The sequence below is a fragment of the Sus scrofa genome, chromosome 7 (assembly GCF_000003025.6).
Source record: "Sus scrofa isolate TJ Tabasco breed Duroc chromosome 7, Sscrofa11.1, whole genome shotgun sequence".
Classification (NCBI taxonomy): Eukaryota; Metazoa; Chordata; class Mammalia; order Artiodactyla; family Suidae; genus Sus; species Sus scrofa.
The window spans coordinates 99,496,088-99,515,646 of record NC_010449.5 but is presented as its reverse complement, the minus strand read 5'-3'; the positions used below and the strand labels follow the sequence as shown (position 1 = coordinate 99,515,646).

General features: G+C 46.3%; 1 protein-coding gene across 2 annotated transcripts in view; it reads right to left on the bottom strand.

Moving 5' to 3' along the window:
- ESRRB (estrogen related receptor beta) overlaps positions 1-4,512 on the bottom strand; it is a 188,344-nt gene extending 183,832 nt beyond the window's left edge. Inside the window, exons 1-3 of one of the 2 annotated variants that reach the window (XM_021099544.1) lie at positions 4,405-4,512; positions 3,470-3,655; positions 1,347-1,499 (exon numbers count right to left, since the gene is read on the bottom strand). In XM_021099544.1, coding sequence (XP_020955203.1) covers positions 1,347-1,348 — 2 coding nt within the window. In that variant the 5' untranslated portion in view covers positions 1,349-1,499; positions 3,470-3,655; positions 4,405-4,512. Of the gene's footprint in view, positions 1-1,346; positions 1,500-1,762; positions 2,065-3,469; positions 3,656-4,404 lie in introns of those variants that run through there. The other variant, XM_001928051.7, reaches the window with a different exon arrangement.

Genomic DNA, 19,559 nt, shown 5'->3' with positions numbered 1-19,559 from the left:
TTTCATAAAGGTCAAAATAAAAATGAGATCAAATTCCCTAAGTACATATGTGTGTCCGTATTATTTAACTTGCCTCAGGTTAGATTTGCCACGATAACAATATTGTTTTTAATCCAAAATAATCCAGACATATCTGTTTGGTTTAATGTTTTAAAATTGTTGGGAAGATAGATTTGTTAGGATATTGTTTCCCAAGTAAACCAAGAAGTATTCCTTAGCGAGAGAGTATATGGTAAGCAGTGCATTAGTAAATAGAAACCCAGGTATTATTAGACTCATAGAAAGAAAGCAATGTCTTTCAAAAATTTGTAAATAATATACATTCTGCATCATATCTTATTCTCAAAATTTAAGGCTACTCTTTCTTTGTACATAATATATAGCAACTCTCCCCAAGAGCAGCATTTTTAGTTAACGCTATGCATTCTCCAGAAACTCAAGTCCCATGTTGGTCTATAGGAAGCTGATGGCATGGTAGCTGTGTGGACCCACGGACAATGCCTGGGGGCTGCCCTCCCTGGGGACCACCAGCATGCTGACAGAGCCTGGGCTCTGATTGTCTGAAACAAGCACGGCTTTGACGAGGACCGTGATATTAAGTTTCTTCCTTCTGGAAGGCAAGCTACAGAGCGATGGCTCAAAGACACTCACTCCACACCTGGCTTCTGTCCTTTCAGACACTTGTCCTCCCCCAGCACTCCGCCTCAAGTTCCCCTTTCAGGATGAGGAAAACACACCCAAAGAGGGAGCCAACAAAAGTCTGGAAGGCAAGACAAATTGTCAGCTCTCATCCCGACTTCTCATGATTCCCTCTGAATCTGGAAGCTCCCGGCTGAGCCCAGAGCTGCCAGGAACCCTCCATCATCACCTGTCCTGCGTGAACCGGGTCTTCCCTCTGTAACCTTCCCAGCTCACACAGGGCTGCAGCTGCCAGCACATAAAAGTTTTCATGCTGGGAGACAAAACCACCCTGCTGGGTCGCGTGTAAACTTTCCCTTGCCCTTTTGATTTAGTGACTTTTTCGCAGCGAAAACAAATAAAGATAGAAGGAAACCTACAGATTCCAGATGAATTTGTGTAACCATCCCACCCAGCTCTGCCTGGTCCCTCTGACCTTCCCGTGACAGTCTGCGAGAGGTAACATTTTCCTCTGGGCCATCCAGAGATGCTCGACTGTGCCGAGATCCGGGATGAAAGAGCAGGCATGGGGAGATATTTTTATCCATTAAAAGAGAGAGAGAGAGAGAGAGAGGGAAAGAGAGAAGGGGGGTGGTATGGGGGGAAAAGGACAGGAAGGTACAGGGCAAGAGTCTGGGGCGGAGAGAAGGGAGAAGTCCAGTACTTACATGCTTGGGGCTGGGCAGAGGACAGGGCTGGCGGGGAAGGGTCTCCCCCTCAGTTGTTTCCAGTTGCTGATGGCTCGTCGCTCAGCTCCTCCGGCACCAGCTGACAGTCCCCTGTCTGTGTCTCTTTGTGACTAAGGACACAGTACTCCCAACCTATAAATAGATCCCGACTCCGTGATTGATATAACAGGCAGCTGACAAAAAAAAAAAAAAAAAAAAAAAAAAAAAAAAAAAAATCCCACAACCATAACCAGGTCTTAAACAAAATAGCAAAAAGCTCTGGACTTTCAACTCCACCAAGCCCCATGCAGACGACACAGGCGGGTATGGGAAAGAAGGGAAGAGAAATATACAATCGAGGGCAGGAGGAAAGGGAGGGAGGACCAAAAAAGAGGGAAAGTGGGGAAGACAGTTACTTCTCTAGCGGTGGAGCGGTCACGTGGGGTCACCAGAGAGCCCAGGAGTGATAGTCCGCAGGGAGAGCAAGGCGGGGACGGGCAGGAGGTCCTGACCCGGAGAAGGAGAGGCCCCCCGATCCCGAGCCCCTGGCCTGGTCAGGGCTGGAGTCAAAGTCCTGACTTGGGAGCATTCGTCAGCGCAAGTGCTTTCCACGAAAGTTTCCATGCCTCCTGCCAGATCAGAGGAAGGGAGGGAGCAGATCGAGCTTTCCTAGCCCAGGGGCCAGGCAGGCTTCTTGGGGGACCTGCAGGAGGCTCCTGGCAGGTGGCAGAGGATGTGCAGGTGAGGGCTTGGGAAGGGAGTCACCTGTGCTTGGTGAGGCAGGGCCCAGCAGACCCTGTCGCAGCACGTCATGGGTTTTTACAAGGACAGGGGATGACATTCCAGACAGAAGAATTGCCCAAGGTTGAAAGGCCATGGGGGAGTCCTTCCAGAAAGATTTCCTAGGAGACTGAGTTGTCTGAAAAAGTTTCTCCTTGGGGAAACGAGCCTCAGCCTTTGGGATACGGAGGGATCACAAAACACTGGCTGCCCCAGTTTCTGCAAAGGTGGGGCCGCCTCCTCAGGGTGGTTCAGCCCAACTCTGAAAGCTGAGCCTCAGAGCAAAGTTTCCGGAAGACAAGAGAGTTGTGGAGAAACAACAGAAGTGCAGACTGTCCAACAACTAGCCAGGTGAGCTCCTGGTCACCTGGAGACTGCCACTTTCTAGTCTCACACTGCCACCTGTTTGATCACACAAGGGTCCTCTGCCTTGATGGTCTTTCTTGTACACACTGGTCTACGTGGGATTTCCGGTGCAGCTCCCCCTTCAAGGAGGGTCATGGATGGGCCCAGCCCCTTGCTAGTGTGGTCAGGACTTGGTACTTTATTATCCTTAAAACTTCCCGATGACTAGATTTTAAAAAATGAAGTGGAATTTCCTTTTCGTGTTGGATCTAATTCTTTACTCTCCAGGTTAACAGAAACTCTGAGGTTGGGAGTACCCAGGCTGTTGAAGTTTAGTATGCAGAATGTGGAATTCCCTGGGGCCCTAGTGATGAAGGATTCCGTATTGTCCCTGCTGTTGCTCCGGTTCGATCCCCGGACTTCCAAATGCCACGGGTACAGCCAAAAAAAATTTGCAAGACTTTGAACATTTCCACAAATAGCCTGCCATTGGAATACAAGCTCCCAGAGGGCAAAGACGTGTTTGTCATGTTCACCATTGCATCTGCAATGCTACCATAACACCTGACACCTAGGAAGACTTTCCTGAGTATGGATGAACGACTCACTGATTGAAGGAATGAATGAGTGGAAGAATGAGTAATGCCTAAGATACGCACCGTTTGAGTCATTCCTTTAGAGCAAGACATTCTAGAAATGTCTGCCTTGTGAGAGCAGCCCTAGGAAGGGAGAGAATTAGAAGTGGTGCTTTTTAGGCAGAAATAGTCTGACGCACCATGATCCGTGGTTTCATCTCAGAACGTCTGTGCTCTGGGTACCAGGCCAGTGAGTGTGGCCACCAGGCACTTCCCAGGCTCTTCCCCTGCTCAGGGAGGGCACAGGGCTCCAGACCAATTCCCAGGCTGATGCCTGGGGATGCAGCCACATGGGCACACATTCTCGGCCAGGCTCCTGCCCAGGTGCAAACCTTTGTTTTCTGATGCAGACCCGAGACTCACCTGCTTTCTCTTCAAATTCTCCAGCTGTGCCTGTTGGGACTCTCACTGACCGTTCCCGACTTCAGGCAGAAATCACGCGAGAGTCTTTCTCTGTGGCTGCAGCCTCTCCTAGAACCTCCCGGCCTTCAGCACCTGGCCTTGTCTGTGGTAAGCGCTCAGTGAATGGGTTGAACGAAGCCAATGCTCCTAGGAGGAGGATATACTTTTTCTTAATATTTAAAATTCACCTGACACAAAATTCACCATTTTACTCATTTTCCGGGGTAGAGTTGAGTGGCATTTCCTACATTCACTGTGTTGTGCAACCTTCCCCACTATCTAGACCCAGAATATTTTCTTCCCGCCCAAAGGAGACCCTGTTCCCATTAGCAACCACTTCCTATCCCCGCCCCCGCCCCGGCCACCATGAATCTGCTTTCTGTCGGAATGGATTTACCTATTCTGGACATTTCCTATAAATGGACTCAGGCAACAGGTGATCTCCTAACCTCCTGCCCCCACATGTCTGTCCTGTAGAAACAAGGAGCCGACCCTTTGGCAGTACTTCTTGTTGTACATGGCCCACCAGCTTCCATCTGCTTGCCTCTGCCCTGGCCCGGCCCCCTGTGTCTTAGGGTGAGCCTCCAGGACTAAAGATGTGACAGCTCTCTGTGAGCACCCATGATGTGCCAGATGCCTCCTTGGGGGCTCCCGAGATCTCCTCATGCAAACCCATGGGGAGAATTCTTACTCCCCTGTATGAATTTGCTAGGGCTGCCATAATAAATCCCCGAAACTGAGTGGTCCGCTACAGAAAATTATTGTCCCACATTCCTGGAAGCTAGAAGTCCAAGATCAAGATAGTTCCTCCCGAGGGAAGGAGGGGGACTCTGTCTCAGGCCTCTCTCCTAGTTTCCGGTCACTGGCTGAGAAACTTTGGCATCCCCTTGGCTCACCTCTATCTCTGCTTTCATGTTCCTGCAGTGTTCGTCCTGTGTGTGTGTCTGCTTTGGGTCCAAATTTCCCCTTTTTTGGGCCACACCCATAGCATGCAGAAATTCCCGGGCCTAACGGATGGAAACCATGCCACAGCAGTAACCCAAACCACAGCAGAGAAAATGCCAGGTCCTTAATCCGCTGAGCCGCCAGAGAATTCCAAATGCCCCCTCTTTATAAGGACACAGTCCTCACGAGTTGGGTTAGGACCCTCCCTAGTGATCTCACCTGAACTTGATCATCTGCAAAGACCCTATTTCCAAATAAGGTCATGTTCACAGGTGTTGAGGGTTAGGACTTCAACATGATTGGGGGGAAACAATTCAAACCAGAACATCACTTTTTACAGAGGAAGCAGCTAAAAATCCGGGAGGTCTTGCATTCCTTGCTATGGGACAGAGCTACGGGAGTGTCACCATGGAAAAGACACAGGCAGAGGGGAGCTGAGGTCTTTTTTTTTTGCTTTTTAGGGTCACCCCGTGACATATGGAGGTTCCCAGGCTAGGGGTCAGAATCAGAGCTGCAGCTGCCAGCCTACACCACAGCCACTGCAATGCAGATCCAAGCTGAGTCTGCGACCTATACCACAGCTCACAGCAATGCCAGATCCTTAACCCGCTGAGTGAGGTCAGGGATCGAACCTGCATCCCCATGGATAATAGTTGGATTCGTTTCCATTGAGCCACAAAGGGAACACCCGGGAGATGAGGTCTTGACAGCCCCTCTCTATGCCGTAGGCATGTGGGCTCCTATCCTGGCTCAGTGCCAGCAGACTCCCCCTTGGCTTGATCCAGTGTCATTAGTCCTGGCACATCAAGGTGACTTTACACTGTTTACAAGGGCCACTGAAGGAGCAGTCAACCATGCCCCCACTGGCTTATCAAGTCACTTGCCTTTCAGAGTCCCTAACAGACTGCAGTCAGGAGGGGTGGGCTGGGACCTGCAGTCATTAATCATCTCCTGCTGGGACACAGTAGACCAGGGAGCAGCCCTCATGGGCACCTGCATTACACACAAGGGACAGGTAGAGCCGGGGATACTGCTGGCTCTTTCCTCTGGGGGCGGGGGGGGGGCATCTTGCACAGGAGGCGCAGTCAACCTCTTCCTAAACGGTCAGGCATGAGAGGAGGTGCTTCCTCTGAAATAAATTATCACCCCCTTCAGTGGACACAGAACACCTCATGACCAGGAGTCCCACTTGCCTGGGAACTGCCAGGCCCATCATCTTGAAAACTGCCTGCAATCTTCTGGGGGGGGGGGGGTCCTACACTCTTAGAGGACAGCTTGGTACTAGAACAGGAACAGAGGAAAAAAAATAGGAGAACTAATATGGGGCCAAGTCAACAAATCAAAGACCCCCAGGCCCAGCACCCCCTCTCCCAATTTCTTCCCTTCCTGTGCCCTGAGACCCCTTGCTGTTGCCTACCCAGCCTGCCGGGCATTCCATCAACAAGCCATCCCTGTCAGATGCATTCCTGGCTCCATTGCCTTCCCTCTCTCTTCCCTAATTTCTCTTTACTCTTCAAGGTCAAACTCAAGTGTGCTGTCTACATGTCCACCCCCTGCCCACCAGGGTCCCACCTACAGATCTCCTACCACCAGTGGTACATCTCTTCCAGCCATCCACCACATCCCACTTTGCCTTGAGTTGCATGCTCTCTTCTCTTATGTATTTGCCTCGGGCACAACAAAGTGGTGATAATGGAGATAAGGCACCATGCTCTGAGCGCCTACTGTGTGCCAGGGTCAGTAAAACACCTGATCTATGTCGTACTTTTTTTTTTATTGTATTGTATTGTATTGCTTTTTTAGGGCCGCACCTGAGGCATATGGAGTTTCCCAGGCTAGGGCTTGAATCGGGGCTACAGCCGCTGGCCTACACCACAGCCACAACCACAGCAACACAGGATCTGAGCCCATCTGTAACCTACACCACAGCTCACAGCAATGCCGGATCCTAAACCCACTGAGCAAGGCCAGGGATGGAACATACAACCTTATGCTTTCTAGTCGGATTTGTTTCCCCTGTTCCATGGCAGGAACTCCTAAATGGCCACATTTAATCCTTACAACTACCTAGCAGGCAGGGAGACTTTCCCCTAATTCATCATCCAGGAAAATTCATCCTCCAGAGAATGGAGTGACATTACACAGTGGGAGTCAGGATTTGAACCCACATCTGCCTAACTGGAAAGGCTGAGATCCTGGCCACTGTTGAACCATCTCTGCCATGGCTATGCACTGGCATGGCTCTCTATGTTCCAGGGGATAAAATCCACATCCTTTGCCTGCCTCTAACCTATACTGAATAATTCTGCTCTGGCCTATACTCCTGATCACATCTCTCACTGCATCCTGCCACGTGGGCCTTTTTCCTCTAGGACATTGCATTCTCTTCCATCCCTCTACCTGGAACATACCACTCAACCTTCAAAACCCAACTCCAATGTCACCTCCTTGGGAAGCCCTTCCCAACTTCGGCCACTCCTTCCTCTGTACTCCTACAGGACTGTGTGGCACACCCAGCTACAGCACTTATCACAAGGTATTATAAATATTTGTTCACATATCGATCTCCATTCCTGGGATATAGCTGCTAGAGGATGAGGACTTGCTTTTTGCATGTTTATTTCATCCACCAACAAATCCCTCTCCCAGGTCCTGGCATTTACTAAGTAACCAAGCATGTTTATCAACTGACTGAATGAAAACTAATGAATTAGGAAATAGAGAGTAAGAAGGGAAAGGGTGAGGTAAGAGATCAATGTAGGATGAGTGAGAAATGGTCCACAGCACTGCTGGTTGAGTAGGTGATGCGCTGCATGACGCCAGAAAGCACCAGTCCTGGGATCACGCAGATCACCACTGTCGCAGGTATATATAGCAAGCCCATAAATGGAACAGACTTAGGAAGGCATAGACCCTCTTCCAGGAAAAAAAGAACCATCCCAGTTAATGTGGGTTGGAAGAGACTTTGGGCAAAGGAAACACCGATGAGAATTCTAGAAGAGGGGCCTGAGCAAGTTTGCAGCCATGATTGGCTGGCTACTCTGCAGTCATCTCCACAGCGTTTCCTGGCTGGTGGGGCCCCTCCCATACTGTAGAGCCTGAAAATGCCACTTTTTTTTCTCAGCCTCCCTTCTGGTTAGAGGTTGCCCTGTGTCCCAGTTAGACAATGAGACTTAAGGGGGAGTCTGTATGGGGAGAAGGGAGAGAGAAAAACATGAGCAATGCTGCAGAAGCCGTCTTACAACCGTGAAGAAAGAAGCTTGGAGAAGAAAAAGCGATATGCAGAGGATGGCAGAGCACAAGAGGGGAAAAGGCATGCGTCCTTGGTGGCATCAGTGGCCTGCTGAACCAAATCAACCCTGGAACCATATACTCTTGTTATAGGAGATGATGCCTGTTTTAATTGCTTAAATCACTATCAGTTATTTTTACACGACTTACATCCCAAAGCATTCTAAGTGATGTATGGGCGCGGGGGGCAGGTATCATGCTAAATATGGCAATGCAAGCTGGGAGCCAGCCAATTAATGCAAAGTGGATGTAAATGAGCAGAAGTCTCCTGAAACCTCACAGGTTAAGAATCCCTAAATACAGACAGTAGTCAATGTCCATGGTGTGAATTTGATTTCATAGTTTTGGTTATTCCGTTTCTCTCTGACTTAAGTATGTTAGATTGGTACTGTCTCTTCTTAACTGTAATCTAAGCCTCCTGCCTCCACTTCCTTCAAAATGGTTAGTCTTTGGGCCAGAAGAACAAATGCTGCATGTTTTTATGGCATTTTTCAAAACGATATTCATTTTGTTAAGTCACAACAGCCCCTAGGCAGATGGGATAGGGTGAGGAAACAGCCAAGGGACAAGTGGCACGAATGATGGTCACCTTTTTCTCTAAATCACTTGGGCTTCGTCAAGGAGTTTCTTGAAGTGTTCCTTTTGCACCCGATCACTTATCATGTGCCCTCTTCTAGGTACTTTACATGCATGACATCTGATCCTCACAGCTACCCTCTGAAGAGGAGACACCATTCTCATCCCCATTTTTCAGGTGAGGAAACTGAGGCAGTGGGAGGTCCTGCAACATTCCCACCTTGAAAGAGGTAGAGCTGCGATATGAACCAAGTCAGTCCCACTCCAAACGAATACTTCCCCTCCAACCTGCTCAATGGTGGAGGCAACTCCTTCCTGGAAAGAAAAGAAAGCTGTTCTGTGTTTATGAATCCATGATCCTCCAGGAAGAACCCTAGAGTTTGGGGAGGAGCTAAGCACCTCTCTGTCTGGGTTGGTCTATATGTAAGGGTTCTGCCAGCCTCCTGCTGTCTGAAGTCCTTCAGAATTTTCTGCTTGGGTTTCCCTCCTAGTGCTGACACCCAAGGGGTAGGTATGAGGGGTGGGTTTATCATTGCTACCACAGAATTACTTAATAAATAACCTGGAACTCCATAATCTTCCCCTGTAGATTGCTTGGTATTTGCCTTCAGTAAGTTCAAATGTAATTAAATTATTATGCAACCAGCCTGCAAGTCTCAGGAAAAGACCTGAACTAAAGTAAAGCTTTACTAATTCAGACAAATGGAAGGAGAGAGGGGGAAAAAAACCAGAAGGAACTATGGGTTTCCTTTTCAAAGAAACACATTTTTTACATTTCTGGTACTTAAAGTAAATCACACTAAACATTAACAGCAGCTAAATGGGTTCTTGCTGAGTTTGTGGGAAAGAATAAATAAAACTAATTTTAATTAGCATATTCCTTGTATGCAAATATCTTCTATTAATACTCTTTTGAGAGCTTGTTGCTTGAAGGTTAAACATTCATTCATTCATCTGAGAGGCATCATGGAGAATCATTACTGAGATTCTACAATGTGCTACTACGTGTTTTGTGCTCTAAGCCAAGGATAAAGAGTTAAATGAGATTCAGAGGATGCCTTGGAAGAATCTATATATGCAAACAAATACACTATGATACAACATGCTACGATTTCTTGGAAATACATAAGCAATGTACTGAGCAACCATAATCCATGGGACATCCGACTCTCCTCAAGAGGAGGTAAATGAAGGCTTCACTGAGAAGGTGGTGTTTGAGCTGAGTTTTGAAGCATGCATAAGAATCTGCCAGAAAGAGAAAAGGAGAAAGGCATGGGTGGCCACACGACAAGGGTCAGAAAACTATTCAGGAGCCCAGCAATGGTGCTCCAAGACAGTTATTTGTCATTCAGATAAGCTATGGCTCACATGTCACAAATTGTGAATTGTTGGAGTTGAACTTATCAATGAGATGATTTAATACAGAAAACTTCTTTTTAATACAGAAAAGTGCAAAGGGTAATAAATACCCATGTGCTTGTCATCAAAAGGAAGAAATGTCAACCTTATGTCATTAGCTACAGATTTTTTTTTTTTTTTTAGGAAACAAAATTTTACATCATTAAGACATTGACACTGCTCGTCAAATGTTCTATCCTCTCCTCCAGCAGCCCCTTCCCTGACTGCCCTCTACAGAGCAGACCCTTCTCCAGTCCTCTCCATTGTGAGCCTCTGCTTACTCCCCTTAGAGCATCTCTTAAAGTCTGAGGTCACCTCCTTGATTCTTTGACTCACCCCCGACTCTGAGGTCATATCCATGAAAGAGCTAGCTGGGCTGCCTTATCTCTCACGGGCCTTCTGTGCCTAACCTATATTAGGTGCTCAATTAGTATCTGTAGATGAAAGACAGGAAAGGGGGAAGGAAAGGAGGGTGAGCTTCTAGGTTATCATAAACCCTTTTAAGAGGCAGAAACCGTCTTCAAATGAAGGACACGTAGCATAAGAAGGAACAGCAATTTGGTCTAATTCTGCTGATACTCTGTGACCACCTCCAAGGTACAGGCTGGGAGGCACAGGACAGGCCCTTCTTCTAAGGCTCTTGCCCTCAAGGCTCCTAGGATCTGGCCTCTGGTGGTGGGTGGGAATGATGGGGAGGGGGTGAAGGGGTTTGGGGTGTGTCTGGAAGATTTGAGAAGTCTAGCCCTGGTCAGGCTTCTGGGGCTACAGACAAGGTGTCAAAGCCCCTGCCAATCAACATGGAGCAGAAGTGGCCAGGCTTTTGGCGAATCTGCCGTGGGACTGGAACTGCACATTGTAACCAAGGAGACAAAGCAAGGTGAATGTGTTACAGGCAAATAGAAGAAATTGACATTCAGGAAAGGTGACCAGTTACACATTAAACCATGGAATGGGAGAGGGCCAAACCTCCCCCACAGTGTATCCCCAAAGACCTGCCTTTGTGCTCGGTACACAGAAGTCTTTCCCTTTCAGACAGTTTTTTTTTTTTTTTTTTTTTTTTTTTTGGTCACACCTGCAGTATGCGGAAGTTCTGGGGCCAGGGATTGAACCTCCACCACAGCAATGACAATGCCAGATCCTTAACTTGCTGAGTCACCAAAGAACTCCAGACATTTTAAACATTTCCCTTCTTGCTACTACTGGGGAGGAGGTGCTGGGCTTGGGGGGTGGTGGTAGTGGTGTGAGAACTTGGTAGCCATGACTTAGGAAGAGGAGCCAGCCCTGGCTCATTATCCTGACTACCTGCCCTTCCCTACCCAGCCCACTGATACCATTTGTGAAGCAAATGTTGACTGAACACCTACTATGAGCCAGACATTGGACTAAGGACTAGAGAACCAAAAATGAGCAAGGCTTCCTAAGAAGACAAACACACAAAGTCGAAATATAACACCACATAGTAAATACTAAGGCAGAGTGTCCTGGATGCTCAGAGGACTCCAATGAAGTTGTTGAAAGAAAGTTTATGAAGAAGTGGAATATTTGAGCTGGGCTTTGAAGCCCAAAGAGGAACCCGCAGGCACATAGGCAGGTGAGAATTGTTTTCCAGGGAGACAAAGACAAAGGAAAAGCAGAAAGGGCCCTGGCATGCCTGGGAAGGAGTGGCAGGAGCTGGTCCCTGTGTCTAAAACATCCAACCTTGCCTGGCAAGCTCCTTCTTGTCATTCAGATCTCAGCTTTATGGTCACCTCTGAGGCACCTCCCCTGACCACTCACCTATCAGAGTGTCTGTAACTTACCCTAAAAGACCCCAGCATGTAAGTGTGATATTATGTGTGTGCAACTTAGGTTAAGGTATAACCTAGGGACTGCTAGCGTTTCAATCAAGAATGCAAGTGCAGAGTGAGGGTTGGCCATTTGCCGGGAGGCCCATGGTCAGAGCCTCTGGCATTTGTGTCTAGATCAACGAGTAACACTTGGCTAAAGCTGCACAGTCAGAAATGGAATGTAATTAGTAAATTAGAAATGAATTCCCCTGTGAAAGTTTCAAGATCTCTCCCACCTAGGTTCACCTGCATCTGAGGTGAACAGTTGGCAGCACTCCCAGCTCAAGCACATGTGTCTCCTCTCTTTTCTGCCTCTTTCCTCAGCTGACACTAGAGCTTGCTCTGCTAAAAGCCGGTCCACCCAGGAGGATTGGTGCCCCCGGGGCGGTGGGGGGGGGGGGAATCTTCAACTGATAGGAGATGGGAGTCACTGGATAAATACCCATCTCCCAGCCCTTTGGTGGAAAGATTCTGAAGTTTGCTCTACGTGGCGTCCCAGAGGGTCCTCAATGAATTAAGGTCCAACCGCTCACAGCAATAACTCTGTCCTTAGTCAAACCTTTGCTATCTTTTCTCTTCCCTGTTCTGCTTTCCCTACTCCCTCACATGTGCTTCCTGAAATCACCTGCAAAATAGCATAGCTGTACCACATCTACGGTACAGCTCATCTCAGGTCCACCTCTGGAGAACCCAACGTAAAACAACAGCTGGGCTAAAATGCTCTGTTAAATATTGAGGAGTGACAGCAGGTACAACTGAAGTCAACGGGGACCTTGTACTCTAAGAAGGGAGAGTACACATCACCCTTCGAGCCTACCCTTCGTAGGCTGTCGAGGTCATGGACACCTCTGTGAATCTGAACAAAGCTATGAACCCCTCTCTTCCCCAGAAAAAAAAAAAAAAAAAAAAAGTACACATAATGATACACATTAAACTGAACCTGAGATTTCAGGGACTCTATGGGCTCCAAGATCAAAATTCTTGCTTCCCGCCATGAGCAGGCCAGGAAAGCTTTTAAACAGATGTGTGACAAATCCAGCTTTTTTTTGGTTAGGGCCACAGGTGCGGCATATGGAAGTTCCCAGGGTAGGGGTTGAATTGGAGCTGTAGCTGCCGACCTGCACCACAGCCGCAGCAATGCCAGGTATGAGCTGCATCTGCAACCTACACCGCAGGTCATGGCAATGCTGAATCCTTAACCCATTGAGCTAGGCCAGGGATTGAACGCTCATCCTCATGAATACTAGTTGGGTTCGTTTCCGCAGAGCCACAATGGGAATTCCCAACTTTGTTTTTTAAGAGGATAGCTCTAGTGGTCCTATAATGATGGGGAGCAGAGAGCAGGAGGCAGGGGGACCAGTAGAAGGCTTTGAGATAGAACAAGAGGAAGCTGGTGGGTGGAGATTTAGGCAGCAACGAGGGAACAAAGAATGGGGATTTGGAGTAAACGTCTAGAAATAGAATTGATTAGACTTGATCACTGACTGGTTGGCTGGGGCGACAGAGGGAGAAGAGGCAAGGTAGCTGTGAGAGTTCTGGCCTGAGGCCCTGCTGGATGATGACACCCTGAGCTACGGCAGAGATGGGCCATTCCCCCGCTGCAGTATGTATGTGTATGGGGGGTGGGTGATGGCTGGACCCTCAGGGCTGAGTCATAACTGCAGACTTTTGTCTCCCCTCAGGCTGCCCTGCAGTTCCTAGGAAATAGCCTGAACCAAAGGGCCTGGGCAGGGGAGAAAGAACCCACTTCTCTTTCTGAAGGTGCCACTTTCCCTTGGCACTAGCTTTTCCCTCTTTTGCTGAGTCTTTGTTGGAGAAGCCAACTATTTAGTATGGAAACGCAAGTAAAATATGGCAGCCAGGGGACAAACAGGTCGGAAACCTTATTCTTCTTGATATCTGTGGCCGAAAGCAGCCTTTGGCTCACACCACACAGCTATTGCTGAACTGTCTGCGTTCCCAGCTGAGGCTCCATGGCCATGTAAACGCATGCGCAGCCCCTCCCACCTGCTCGAGAACGTGGCTCCCGCAATTCTCCCCTCTTTCTCCTGCATCATTAATTTCTCTTCCACTAGCCCATCCCAGCCATCAGAGAAAACAAGCCATTGTTTCCCCATTTGAAAAAACTCTCTCTGACCTCTCGTCCCACTGCAGCTTCTGCCCGTCTTCTTTGTCCCACGTCACGGCAAAGTTCTTTAAAAGAGGCGTTCATACTTCCTGTCTACAAGTTCTCCTCTGCTGATCTCCCTTGAACCCGTATACAAGAGCTTTCCTTCCTACCACGACACCGAAAGGCCTTTATCAGACACACCGATTGCCTCCGCATCATTAAATCCAGCAGTCAGTCGCCCATTGTTTTTTCTTTTTTTTTTTTTTTTGCTATTCTTTTTTTTAAATAAATTTTATTGGAGTGTAGTTGACTTAGTTATTAGTTTTAGGTGTATAGCAAAGTAAGTCAGTTATGCATATGCCTATATCTGTACTTTTTCAGATTCTTTTCTTATATAAGTTATACACAGTATTGAGTAGATTATCCTGTGGTGGGGATTGACATATACACACGACTATATAAAATGACAGGAAACAAGCTGATCGTTTTCTAATTGGGCCTCAGGGCGACACACTTAGCATAGTTGGTCACTCCCCCCTGGGCATGTTTCTCCTAATACATCTTCTCATTTTCTAATATGTCTCTAGATGTTCCTTCCTAGTCTCCTTTGCTGGTTTTTCCTCATCTCCTGTACCTCTGTTAGAGGAGCCTGGAGATTAGGCCTGGTCCTTACTTCTTTTCCACCTACATGTCTCTTGGAAACATCCTCAGGTCTCATTGCTTTAAATACTAGCTGTATGCTGATGCCTCCTAAATTTACGTTTCCACCCCAACCCTCTCCCTTGAATTTCACGATTTTGTATCCAGTAATTTGATTCCACTTGAATATCTAATAGTCATTTTCATTTATCAAAGTTGAGCTTCGACAATTCCCCTTCCTGCTTCTACAAACCTGCTCTTCTCAGCTTAGCAAATAGTTTTTCCATTCTTCCAATTGCTCATGACAAAATCCTTGGATACCCTTCCTCCTCCTCTTTCTCACCCCATATCTGGTCCTGTGGACTCCATCTTTGCACTTCCTCTTTTTATATCTTGACCCAAAACCCTTCCTACCTAGATTATTGCCTACCAACAAATCTTCTTGCTTCCTCCATCACCCTTTATCTGTTCACTACATAGTAACCAGAGCAAACCTGTTAAATTGTAGGTTGGTCATGTCACTCTTATACTTAAAACTCTCCTATGGCTTCTCATCTCATTTAGAGTAAAAGCCAAACTCCTTACAATGACCTCAAAGGTTCTTCATAAGTTGCTCCATTTCCTCCCTGACATCACCTTCTACTACTCTCCCATTGCTCATTGCTCCAGCTACACTGGCCTCCTTGCTCTCCCTTAAACATACTAGGTATCTCTGCTTCATGACTTTGCATTTACTGTTCCATCTGCCTGGAATGCTTATCCCTCAGATATCTGCACGACTTGCTCTCTCACCTCCTGCAAGTCTTCATGTCTGTGTCACCTTCCCAGGGAGACTTTAGCTGATTAATCTTGTATAAAATTACAGCTCACTCCCCTAAGTATTTTCTGTTCCTCTTTTTTCACATATTTACCCTAATGATTTTCATTATTTAACACACTATATATTTTACTTCATCATTTTGCCAATTTTCAATCTTTCCCATTAAAATACAAGCACCACATGGACAGGTATACCTCATTTTATGGTGCTTCACTTTATCACATTTTGCAGATATTTTGTTTTTTTGCAAATGGAGGGTTGTGGCAACTGGGCATTGAGCAAGTCTATCAGTTTCGTTTTTCCAACAGTGTTTGCTCATTTTGGGTCTCTCTGTCACATTTTAGTAACTTTTGCACTACTTCAAACCTTTTCACTATTATTACATTTGTTATAATGATCTGGGATCTTTAATGTTACTGTCGTAATTATTTGAGGGCACCAGGAACCCCACCAATATGAGACAGTGAACTTGATACATACCCTGGGGTGGACTGCACCACAGACAGGCCATTCCCCCTCACTTCCCTCCCCTCAGGCTTCCCTAATTGCTGAGAGACAATATAGAAATTAGGCCAATTATTAAGCCTAGAATGGCCTCTAAGTATTCAAGCCAAAGAAAGAGTCACATGCCTCTTACTTTGAATCAAAAGTCAGAAATGCTTAAGCTTAGTAAGGAAGGCATGTTGAAAGCTGAGACAGGCCAAAACTAAGCCTCTTGCACCCAACAGTTAGACAAGTTATGAGTACAAAGGAGAAGTTCTTGAGGAAGCCAAAAGTGCTAGTGAACACACAAATGATAAGAAAGAGAAACAGCTTTATTGCTGATATGGAGAAAGTTTGAGTGGTCTGGATAGATCAGTCCAGCCACAACAGTCCCTCAGACCAAAGCCTAAAAGCCAGAGCACATCCTTGACTGCCTTTAATTCTCTGAAGGCTGAGAGAGATGAGGAAGCTGCAGAAGAAGAGCTCCAAGCTAGCAGAGGTTGGTTCATGAAGTTTAAGGAAAGAGGCCATCTTTATAACATAAAAATGCAAGCTGAAAGAGCAAGTACTGTTGTAGAAGCAGCAGCAACATTTCAAGATCCAGTGAGGATAATGAATGAATGGGGCTACGCCAAACAGCAGAATTTCATTGTAGACCAAACAGACTTACAGTGGAAGATGCCATCTAGGGCTTTCATAGATAGAGAAGCCAATGCCTGGTTCCAAAGCTTCAAACTGTCTGACTCTCTTGTTAGGGACTAATGTAGCTACTGACTTTAAGTTGAAGGCAATGCTCACTTACTATGCCGCAAATCCTGGGGCCCTTAAGAATTATGTGAAATACAATATACAGCTGCCTGTGCACTATAAATGGAACAACGAAACCTGGATGAGAGCACATCTCTTTACAAGATGGTTTATTGAATTTTTTTTTTTTTTTTTTGCTTTTTAGGGCCATACTCACGGCACATGGAGGTTCCCTGGCTAGGGGTTGAACTGGAGCTGCAGCTGCCAGCCTACACCACAGTCACAGCAACTCAAGATCCAAGATGAGTCTGTGACCTACACCACAGCGCACAGCAACACTGGATCCTTAACCCACTGAGTGAGGCCAAGGATCGAACCCGCAACCTCATGGTTCCTAGTCAGATTCGTTAACCACTGCACCACAAAGGGAACTCCGACTTTTAAGTCTTATTATTTAAGGATAACTTTAATAAGGCTATAGCTGCCATGGATAGTGATTCTTCTGATGGATCTGGGTTAAGTAAGTAGAAAACCTTGTAGAAAAGTCTCACCATTCTAGATGCTAATTAGGACATTTGTGATTCATGGGGAAAGGTCAAAATATCATCATTAACAGGAGTTTGGAAGAAGTTGATACCAGCCCTCATGGGTAACTTTGAGAGGTCCAAGACTTTGGTGGAGAAAGAAACTGCAGATGTGGTAGAAAAAGGAAGGGGAAGTTCCCATTTTGGCTCAGTAGTAATGAACCTGACTGGTATCCATAAGGACTGTGGGTTCGATCCCTGGCCTCACACAGTGGGTTAAGGATCCAGCATTGCTATGAGCTGTGGTGTAGTTACAGGCACAGCTCAGATCCCTTGTTTCTGTGGCTATGGCTGTGGCTATGGCCAGCAGCTGTAGCTCCAATTTGACCCCTAGCCAGGGAACTTCCATATGCTGCAGGTGTAACCCTAAAAAGAAAAAAAAAAAAAAAAAAAAAAAGGAAGAGCAAGGGAACTAGAATTAGAAGTGAAGTCTGAAGATGTAACTGAAATCATTTCAATTTCAACAAAATTTTGACAGATGGGGAGTTACTTCTTATGGATGAGCAAAGAAAGCAGTTTCTTGATATGGAAACTTCTCTTGGTGAAGATGCTGTGAAGATTGTTTAAATGACAGCAAAGGATTTGGAATATGACATAAACTTAGTTGATAAAGCAGTGGCAGGGTTTGAGAGAACTGACTCCAATTTTAAAGTTTGAATGTGGAGAAAATGCGATCTAGCAGCATTGCAGGCTACAGAGAAATCATTTGCGAAAGCGTCAGTGAAGCAAACTTCATTGTTGTCTTGTTTTAAGAAATTGCCACAGCTGCCCCATCTTTAGCAAGCCCTCAAGTTAACAGACATCAAGATCAAAGAAAGACCCTCTGCCAGCAAAAAGATTATGACTTGCTGAAGACTCAGATAATGGTTAGCATTTTTTAGCAATGAAGTATTTGTTTATTTATTTATTTATTACTTTTCTCTTTCTTTCTTTTTCTTTTTATGACTGCACCTGTGGCATATGGAATTTCCTGGGCTAGGGGTCAAATCAGAGCTGCAGCTGTCAGCCTACACCACAGCCACAGCAACACTAGATCCAAGCCAAAGCTTGCGGCCGTGGCGGATCCTTAACCCACTGATCAAGGCCAGGGATTGAACCTACATCTTCGTGGACACTGTATCAGGTTCTTCATCTACTGCATCACAGTGGGAACTCCAACAATGAAGTATTTTTAAATTAAGGTATGTACATTGGTTTTTTTAAAAACGTAATGCTAGTGCACACTTAATAGACTACAATATAGTGTAAGCATGAATTTTATATGCACTGGAAAACCAAAAAAAATGCATGTTACTTGCTTTTTTGTAATATTAGCTGTGTTGTGGAGGTCTGGAACTGAACCCATGGTATCTCTGAGGTGTGTCTGTACAGTGATTGTTTGCTGTTTATTTACTACTGTATCTTTAGCACCAAAACCATGCCTGTGGAGTTCTCGCTGTGACACAGCGGGATTGGTGGCATCTCTGCAGCCCCAGTTCATTCCCTGGCCTGGCACAGTGGGTTAATGATATTCTGCATCTTTTTGCCTACTTATTGTATATCTTCTTTTGTCTGTTTTAATCTTTTGTCAAGTTTTAAATTGGGTTGTCTTATTATTATTGACTTCTTTATTTTTATTTTTATTTTTTTGCTTTTTAGGGCAGCCCTTGCAGCATATGGAAGTTCCCAGGCTAGGGGTGCAATCAGAGCTACAGCTGCCGGCCTACGCCAGAGCCACAGTAATGAAGGATCCAAGCCGCATCTTCGACCTACACCACAGCTCATGGCAGTACCAGATCCTTAACCCAGTGAGCGAGGCCAGGGATCAAACCCGCATCCTCATGGATACTAGTTGGATCTGTTTCAGCTGCGCCACGACAGGAACTCCCTTTTCATGTATTCTTAGTACAAGTCCTATGTCTGTGTCTGTGTGTATTCTTAACAGGGTCTGTATTCATTTCCTATTGTGCTGTAACTAGTTATCACAAACTTAGTGGCTAAAAACAACACAAATATATTGTTTTATAGTTCTGGAAGTCGGTCAATTTCACAGGGCTAAAATCAAAGTGTTGGCAGGGCAGCACCCTCCTGGAGGTTGGAGAGACGAATCGATTCCCTTGCCTTTTCTAGTTTCTAGCGGCTGCATACACTTGAGGGCTGGTGGCCCTGCCTCGTTCCATCTTCTGCATCACATCTCCTCTCTGACCCTGACCCTCCCGCCTCCCTTTTAAAAGGTCCTTTGTGATTATATTAGGCCCAGGAAAATATCACTGTCCCAAGATCCTTGACTCAATCACATCTGCAAAGTCTCTATTACTATGTAAGGTAACACATTCACGGGTTCCAAGATTAGGACATGGACCTTTGCGGAAGACCAATATTCAGTCTACTGCTATGTCTTTCAATGAACAAAATTCTAGTCTGAATTAGTCTGGATTCTTCAGAGAAAGAACACCAGTAGGGGAATATCAATATCTTTAAGGAAAGAGGTATATTGTGAGGAACTGGCTCCTGTGATTATGGAAGCTGCCAAGTCCCAAGATCTGCAGAGCGAGCTGGCAACCTGGAGACTCAGAAGAGCTGATGGTGTGGTTCTCATCTGAAAGCTGCTAGGCTTGAGACCCAGGAAAAGCTGATGTTTCAGCTTAAGTCT